The sequence below is a fragment of the Zea mays genome, chromosome 6 (genome assembly GCF_902167145.1).
Source record: "Zea mays cultivar B73 chromosome 6, Zm-B73-REFERENCE-NAM-5.0, whole genome shotgun sequence".
Taxonomy (NCBI): Eukaryota; Viridiplantae; Streptophyta; class Magnoliopsida; order Poales; family Poaceae; genus Zea; species Zea mays.
This window is the reverse complement of record NC_050101.1, coordinates 122,015,491-122,024,494: the sequence shown is the minus strand read 5'-3', so window position 1 is coordinate 122,024,494 and position 9,004 is coordinate 122,015,491. Positions and strand designations below refer to the sequence as shown.

Genomic DNA, 9,004 nt, shown 5'->3' with positions numbered 1-9,004 from the left:
AAAAAAATACCCGTTTGGCACGGCTCCTCCAGATCCTCGTTTAGAATTAGGAGCTGGAGCTGTGCCAAACGGGCCCTAAATGTGAACTGGGAGCACTCGTGCTTCCGCAGCAATGCAAATCCAGGCAGGCGGCGGGGTCGCGTTTTGTTGCTAACCTCCACCACATCCTTAGCAGCCTGCCTGCCCTGCCAGCTGTGCACACGTTTTAGGATTCACAGATTCCGCGGGGGCATGCTCTGCTCTGCCCCGGCCGGGCGCGGTAGCAACTCGCAGCTTGGTCACCGTCGCCACGGGCGGCGATGTGCAAGCCCAGGGCAAGCTCCGACGCGTTGGCATCGCAGCCCGCGGCTAGCCCTTCTTCCCGCCGCTCCTCCTCGTCCGCCTCCGCCAAGCGCCGCCCCGCCGCGACCGGGGCCTCCTCCTCCTCCCCCTCCACGTCCTACTCTGGGACAGGGCCTTCCGGCGCCGCCACGGGCACGGGCACGGGCACGGCCACGGCCAGCGCGCAGCGGCGCGGCGCCACCTCGTCGTCCTCCACCTCCTCCGCGTCCTCCGGCCGCGCCTCGCTCGCCGCGGCGCGCGCCTCGCTCCCGGACCCGCCGGTCCTCTACCCTTTCCAGGAGCTGGCCGCCGCTACCAACAGCTTCCTCGCCAAGCGCGCAGGTGGGGCCGCCTCCGCCTCCGCCGCCGCCTACTGGCGCTGCTCCCTCCGGGGCCGCGACGCCGCCCTTTTCCAGCTCCCGCGCCGCCCGGGCGCCGCGGCCGTGGACGCCGCCGCGCTTGCCAGGGTCGGCAGGTACCACCACACCAGCCTCGCGCGGCTGCTGGGCGCGTGCCCCGCGGGCGCCCACCTCTACCTCGCGTACGAGCTCCCGCCGGGCGCCGCCACGCTGGCGGCGTGCCTCCGTGGCCCGCGCAACCCCAGCTTCACGGCGCTCCGCTCCTGGGTCTCCCGCCTCCAGGTCGCCGCCGACGTCGCGCAGGGGCTCGAGTACGTCCACCACCACGCGAGCGCCGTCCACGGCCGCGTCTCCGCCTTCGCCGTGATCGTGTCCGACCCGGGCCTCCGCGCGCGGCTCACCCACTTCGGCGCGGCCGAACTCGCTGCCCCCGCCGACGCCCGTGAGGTCGCCCACTCCCCCTACGCGGCCCCGGGCTCCAGCGGCAGCGAGCCGTCGCGTGAGGCGGACGTGTACGCCTTCGGGGTGCTGCTGCTGGAGTTGCTCTCCGGGGAGGAGCCGGAGAAGTACCGCTTCGACAGGGGCACCAAGGAGTTCCAGCGGGTGTCGGTCGTCGAGACGGCCGCTGCTGCGGCGGCGGAAGGCGGCGTGAGGAATTGGGTGGACAGGAGGCTGGGGGACTCGTTCCCGGTGTCGGCCGCGGAAAGGCTGGTGGAGGTGGCGCTCCGGTGCGCAGCGTTGGACTTAGAGGATCGGCCGGACATGATGTGGGTCGCGGGGAAGGTGTCCAAGGTGTATCTGGAGTCTCGGGTGTGGGAGCAGAAGCTTCAAGTGCCCACCGAATTCTCCGTGTCGGTGGCGCCACGGTGAACCGAAGGCAGGCCCGCACCGACATCGCCGGCGGTGCGAATTGCAATTTTTTAGGTGGTAGTGGTAGATTCGTTGTAGTGAGCTAGTGGCCTAGACGCCTAGTGCGGCTGGGGAAGGTAGGCAAACCAAAATTCGCTGGAAAAATATTAAAAAACTTGTGACATTTCAATCTTTCCAACAAAATGATAAAATGTCTACGTTTTGTTGTAGAACAATTGAGTTTCTATCGAGTTCTTACACAGAAGATTTTTATGTTGAAGCCAAGGTTTACCAAACCGTTTTAATGAAAAACCGCTACCCACCGTTTTAACAGAAAAACGGCTACCTAACGATAACGGTTTATCACGGTAAATCGCCAAAAACTGCTAAAACTGACCGGTTTAGCAGTTCAAATCAAAGTAAACTAGGTGACTGCCCGTGCGTTGCAACGGGAACATATAATATCATGGTAATTTATGTACCCGGTCGCACGACTGATTGACCCACCTGCCCCGAGCGCTCCTCGATCCTCATCCGTGCTCGCCAAGCGACGAAATCCAAGACGGCAACGCCATAGCCCATAGCACACCGGCGGCCACACCAAAGCCAAGCAAGCAGCTTAAGAACCCACGCGCCCGGCGCCTTGGCCTTGCTGGGCGTGCGACGGTTCGTTAGTGGCGGGATTTTTCCTTGCATTTCCTTGCCGCCGTCTTGGCCCCTCTACCCCTCGGCGCCGTACCAACGCCGCGGGAGCTATAGCCCCCGATTTAAAGTTCAGTTCGTGGGGGTGATCGACATATCCTGCCGATTGCCCAGACGCAGCATGCTCTCCGCCCAAAATTCGCCTGCAACCCCGAGCGACGACGATAGGGGAGGGGTCGAATGCGATGTTGGCCAAGCCCATCCAGCTCGTGAACAACATGAATCCTTGATTCGTCAGCTCTTCCATATTAGTCAGACAGGGTCTGTTTCAGACTATGTTGAACAGTTTGCATCCTTGATAGATGAGTTAGCTGCATATGAGTCGCATACTGATCCCTTGTACTACACAATGCGATTTATCGATGGTCTCAAACATGATATTAAAACTGTTATAATGGTACAAAGACCTCCAAATCTCGATGCTGCTTGTGCACTCGTCCTTGTGCAGGAAGAGGCGCTGGAGTCATCTCGGCGTCAGCATGCTGAGCCTTTCTCCAACCGGATGGCTTGGCCGCATATGGCGTCGTCTGAATTCAGCAAGAAGGAACAACCAGGCGGACAAAATCAATCCACTGACAAAACGACTGGTGACTTCAGTCGTGCATCTTCACCAGCTGATCGTGTAGCATCGCTCAAAAGCTATCGTCGTGCTCGCGGTTTGTGCGACCGCTGTGCAGAGAAATGGTTTCCCGGTCACAAATGTGCCAGCACGGTACAGTTACATGCCATCGAGGAGGTATGGGATCTACTGGCAGTACCAGAAAGTGTCGAAGACGCACCTGACCAGCCGGAACAAATCATGATGGCACTATCTCTATCACCAGCAGCATGGGAAGGAATTGACAAAGGAACCACTATGTGATTTGCTGGTCGCATGCAGCAACACGACATCCTCATATTAGTTGACTCAGGGTCTTCTCACACTTTTGTCAGTGACCGCTTACGGCCACAGTTGTCTGGTGTTCAAGAGTTGCCTAGAACCATATCTGTGCAAGTAGCCAACGGTCAAGTGCTTTCATGCCGTTATCATCTCCCAGCAGTTGAGTGGAGTATGTCTGATTGCCAATTTGTCACTGACATGAAATTTTTGCCTCTTATAGTGTTTGATGTACTATTGTCTATTGGGCATGAACTGGCTCCAGCAATACAGTCCGATGAAGGTGGATTGGGCGAACAAGTGGGCAGTCATTCCATATAATGGGTCGTCAGCATACTTGCAAGGTGTGCAGGTGACATTAGGTGACATTACCAGCCGGCGCTGTCACCGAACTTTTGCTCTTGTCAATGGAATCACAGGCTACACCTGCTGGACAATCGGTCGATCCAAAAGTCCAAGTAGTTCTGGATCAGTTCGTGGAGGTATTTGAGGATCCAGTCGGCTTACCACCAAGCAGAACATGCGACCACACTATACCATTGGTTCCAGGGGCTCACCCTTTCAATATTAAACCATATCGCGATGACATCGGCAGCCGTCGATCCCTCCTCCTTGAGGCTCACGAATGCGCACGACGTCTCTCCCCAGAAATCGTCCGGCCATGCCACCATCGCGGCCTCGTTCACCGCCGGGTGGCTGTACAGCACGGACTCCACCTCCACGCTGCTGATGTTCTCCCCGCCGTTGATGATCACGTCCTTGGACCGGTCGCAGATCTCCATGTACCGTCAGGATGCATCACGCCGACGTCCCCCGTGTAGAACCACCCGTTGTCGCGTATCGCCGCCTTGGTGGCCTTGTCGTCGTCCAGGTAGCCGAGCATGACGCAGCCGCCGCGGAGCATGATCTCGCCCATCGTGGACCCGTCGCGGGGGAAGCTGCGCCCGGTCTCGCCGTCGACGATGTCCACCTCGGCCATGCCAGGCGTGCGCACGCCTTGCCTCGCCTTGAGCCGCGCGCCGCCTGATGTGGATGTGGATACTGATATATCTGATGAAGACGAAGGTGACGACGATGAACTGAAAGAAAGCATAAATGGTTCAGAGGATGAAGCTTTAGACCAGAATGAAGACAGCGAAGAGGAAGACAAGTCAAAAGGCAGTGGCTCTAAAGCGCAGAAGAGGAAGTTAAATGATTATATTGGACAGCTAAGTTCTGCTGATGCAAGCCTTCGAGTTCTGAAGAGGTTAGCAACTGCCAAGAAGGCTGAAGTTCCATCTGATGAAACTGGTAAAATTCTATCCGATGAAGATTTCAAACGCATCAAAGAACTCAAGGTATGTGGATTTTGGATGGCTTATAGATCTACAGTAAATTTTTTTTAAAGCTAATTTTGGCAAAATAAATTTGCTCATATTCTGATCTTAGATGGATCATTGATGTCCTAACCGAATATATTTGTGTTTCAGGCAAAGAAAGAGGCGAAGCTGGCTTTGGCTCAGCATGGACTAATCAAGGGTGGCGACACAAGGTCTGTAACCTTTAAGATGCCATCATCTGACCAGCTCAGCAGGAAGCGTGTCGATCCACTTGAGCTTGAGGTGCTCTCCTTGTACCTTTGTCGCGCACTCACGCACTCACACAGTGACACACATGCAATGCACACGCTTGACACTGAATAAATTTCGTGAGGCAGGCTCACGTCAGGAGAAAGATGTCCAAGGAAGAAAGGTTAGCGATGGTGAAAGCTGGAAGAGAGGATAGAGGTCCTTACATGGCAAGGGCGGCCGTGAAACAGAAAAAGGTAAGCTTCCTGGCTGTTGGCGTGTACGTTTTGTGGTGGTAGCATGTTATGTCTTTTTTAATTCGTACCTCGCCTTGGCTGACCTCGAACCCGATGGACTCCGTGCCGTGCGGCACGACAGCCGGCGGTGGCGCGCCGGCAGTTAGGATGCGCACCCTCGCCCTGCTCGACATAGCCTGGCTCATCCACGTCTCGTCCCCGCAGGACGACGACAGCAACATGCGGGGGCTCCCCAACATCGCGCAGAACGAGCCCGTGCTCGGCATGGTCTGGGACAACATCGCGCGCCTCCACACCGGCGGCCTCGTCGCGCGGGACGACTCGGCCGCCACCCTCGCCTCCCTCGCCGTGGGCAACTCCTACTTCGCTAAGTACATCGTCTAGGAGGACGGCGTCGCTGTCCTCGTCAAGCTGATCAAGGAAGGCGCCGACGACGGGCAGCTGCTCCACTCCGGGGTGTGCTCCGTGTTCGCCGCTGCGCTCAAGGAGCCGCCAATGCGCGTGCAGGCCGCGGTCGCGGGCGCCATCGCGTCGCTGGCGCGCCACAGCCACAAGTGCCAGGACCTGTTCGCGCAGAGCAACGCCGTTCGGCATCTCGTCACCCACCTCGCTTCTCAACCTGAAACCCACTCGAGAGCAAACAACGTGCGTCAGATCCACGACGACACACGATTCAATCAACAGCAATGCATCGAACAAGCACAAATTCGTTTCAGGCATCAGCAATTAACCCAGATCTAGACAAACACATATGCTACAGCTACCGCTACCGCTACGATCAAGTGAATCGGCCACTACCGAATTGCAAAACCATCAAACCAGTTTCCACGAATAGCTGCACTAAGCAGCGATTACCCAGCTACCTGCGTACCCGGCAAGCCAGATCACGAGCCGGCGGCGCTACCACCCACTCATTCCCGTCTACCCACCGAATCCAGCACCCAAACCAGCCGCACTGCGCTGCGGTGACGGAGTCACTACTGCCGCCACGTCGCTACGCGCGACCCAAACCCCTCCACCGACACACACAAAAAAAAACCTAGAAAACACGAGATAAATCCGGGCAACTCAAAGCAGTGAGAAAGAGATCGAGCGAGAGACCTCTCATGGAATCGGCGCGACGGGGAGTGGGGTGGCTGCAGATCCAGCGGGGAGGGCGGCGCCCATGCACAGACAACAGCGCGCGTCCGTTACAGCTAGCACGGAGAAGCTGCGGGACGCGCTTCCACTTCCGCTCGCTTCCACCCCGTCCATACCACCGCCCTGCCCGCACCTCGCCGCGCACCGCCTGTCCTCGCGCCCGCTGCGCTTCCTCCGCCGCTGCCTGCGCGTGCGCCCGCTCGGCCGCCCCGAGATCCGGCGGGATCCGCGCGAGCTCCCACGCTGCTCGCCCTGCGCCGCCGCGTCCCCGTCCCCCACCTCCCGCCTCTACGCCTGCCTCTCCTGCGCCACCGTCTTCTGCCCCTCCCACGCTGCCACGCACGCCTCCGCCTCCGCGGGGTTAGCGGCGTTTGCGGAGCGGTCACGGCGGGCGCGGTTCGGCGGTTGGGCGTTCGTGCCTTGCGGAGCGGTCGCGGCGGGCGTGGTTCGCGGCGGGCGGTTGGCGGGGGCGGGGGTCGCGGCGGGATCGGGCGGGCGGTTGTGGCGGGGGCAGTCTACAATACAGTCTTAATAGTTAGTACAGATTAACCGGCGGTAAACCGCTTAAGCCAACCAGTTTTACGTCTTTTACAAGAAAACCGAGAAAAAAAATGATAGGATTCATTTATAATTTGCACAATTTGCATGGAACAATTTATATTAATTGATTCACACAACTTATGTCCATCGAAATAACATACGACATACATATACAACCACAAACTCTAATTCTCATGCAACAATCAACCATCAGACTGTGCAATACTCAAATACAAGTTTTTTAGAGTTCTCCCATGACACATGTCGACATATTTCACAATACTCACGTATTCAGCTCGAGTCATAGTGATATTACTCAGGCATGTGTGGAAGGATCGTGATATAGGCTCATTCCGTATACATAGTCCTATACAAAAGGTATGAGATACATTAACGAGAAAAATAAGAACGACAAAATAAATACTTATCAACGAAGTAAAAATAACACACCAGTCTTCTTGTACTCCCTCAGTCCTAATATATAAGGCGTAACTACCTCTGGTTTAAAGATCAAGAAATGTATTTAGTTCTCTCTATGCCACTGCATCGATGTACGTGTGTCTAGAGAGAGCACACCTTATATTATGAGACAAGAACAAAAAGTGGTTACACCTTATATTATGAGATGGAGGGAGTAATTATATGTGCATGCATCTAGGCATGTCCCCCTCCACTCTTTGTTTCTACGATACTTGAACTTAAAACCCGTGCCAACCTTCTCTCCATGCTTCCAGACTATATCCGACACGTCTCTTACAAGAATAATACATAGTTGACATAAAACATCTTCACATATATGTCATGTATAAACAGTTGAACACTAACAATGTCTGGGCACTAAACTAGCACTTAAACTAGGCAAAAATAGCATCTAACAGTAAATCATCTTCACATATAGCATATAACAACTTCACATATAACATATAACAGTAAACAAGACTAATATGCCTAAACTGATGTCACACCCGGATTTAAGGGGCAAACCCGTGCGTCTCAAATGTGTGCTAGGATCAAGTCTCACACATACGATGACTCAAGGTACATAAACGAATATCACATCTTTACTATATAATAGGAGTTCTATACAAAATAGCTAAATAATTACATCACATGAAGACAATGATCCTCCACAACTATAGTTGACTCGGAGACGACGACCTAGACCTCTCACGAACTTATCGCGACATCATTCATGCTCTTCATCTTGTAGTACCTGTCCTTGACCTAGGGGGATGCATGTGAGTACAACAAGGGTGAGCTCACATACATTCATCGCTTAACAAGTTGTGGGGAATAATGTGCATGAGCTCACTTATGGTGGGGGCTCATGGGATGTGTAAGGCTTACCAAAGAAGATGGTTAAAGCTGAGCGTTGCTTTTAAAGTTGGTCAAAGTTTTATTAGCAGTTACTAAGTATAAGTAGATACCAACCCAATTAAATAACAAATCACAATTAATAATAACACCCACAATGCAATTCATATGATAGATTAAGTTTAGTTCCATAAGTTAATCATGCGAGAGTCCTGAGTCGCTCTTGACCTTGAGCACGACTGATATACCAATTTTACATTCCGCAGAGGTTGCACATATTTACCCACAAGACGTGTTTTCCCGATTAGCCAGGGTTAGCTAGACCCTTATACACTTTCAAGGTGAATGGCTAGTGTTGGAGACTTGTTCTCAAATGCTATGAATCAAGAACAAGGCAACACAAAATATTAAATGTTAAAGTCCTTCGTCCTTTGAAGCATTATTTCCCTTAGGATATAACGATCTTCGGACGAAGGTCATGAAGGACGTACCTTCATCATCATAATTATAAGATAATGAAAGACAAAACATATGAAACATGTCAGGTTATATAAACAGACATATAATGTTATTCATATGTTATCATTATATAAACTTGGATAATGAATATAATATTTAATTACATTTATACCTTCGTCTTGACAGAAGGCCAGAATCCAAGTATGGCACGTGAGCAATTACAGGATAGCGTGAACAGTACAGGGATACTGTTCATCTATTTATAGGCACAGGACGCAGCCTGTGGGGAATTCCATTCATGCCCTTTACAAAGGTCTACAATTATAATACAAATTATCATGGGTCGATTGGTCATTTCATCTTTAAGTCAGTGCCTTTGGAAATATACTCCGAAGCCTTCTGATTGATAGCTTCGGCTTTGTGTCAATCTTCCGAAGGTGTTTCTTCTTATGGGACCTTCGGCGACGAAGCAGACCCCCAACAGGTAGGGATCCATTGCGAGGCCTTTCCAAAGTTCCACTAGTTAGAGAAAACTAGCTACGGATTCAGGAAGAAGGAAGCACAGGAATCCCTCATCCGAAAAGCTTTAGAGACAGTCCAACCCAAGGACCTCCCTATACTCTGTAACGACGCCTCCCC

At 53.4% G+C, this 9,004-nt stretch overlaps 2 protein-coding genes across 2 annotated transcripts; both read left to right on the top strand.

Moving 5' to 3' along the window:
* Positions 1-200: 200 nt before the first annotated feature.
* On the top strand, positions 201-1,765 carry LOC100280820 (protein kinase APK1B). Its single transcript, NM_001153740.2, has one exon. It carries the CDS (start codon positions 300-302, stop codon positions 1,548-1,550), a length of 1,251 nt encoding a protein of 416 aa, NP_001147212.1. The 5' UTR covers positions 201-299; the 3' UTR covers positions 1,551-1,765.
* A 1,414-nt stretch (positions 1,766-3,179) lies between these two features.
* On the top strand, positions 3,180-5,675 carry LOC100275026 (stress response protein NST1). The gene is made up of 4 exons (XM_008651014.4): positions 3,180-4,445; positions 4,578-4,709; positions 4,805-4,912; positions 5,117-5,675. The coding sequence occupies exons 1-4, from the start codon at positions 3,990-3,992 to the stop codon at positions 5,294-5,296; spliced, it is 876 nt and encodes a 291-aa protein (XP_008649236.1). The 5' UTR covers positions 3,180-3,989; the 3' UTR covers positions 5,297-5,675.
* The last annotated feature ends 3,329 nt before the right edge of the window (positions 5,676-9,004 follow it).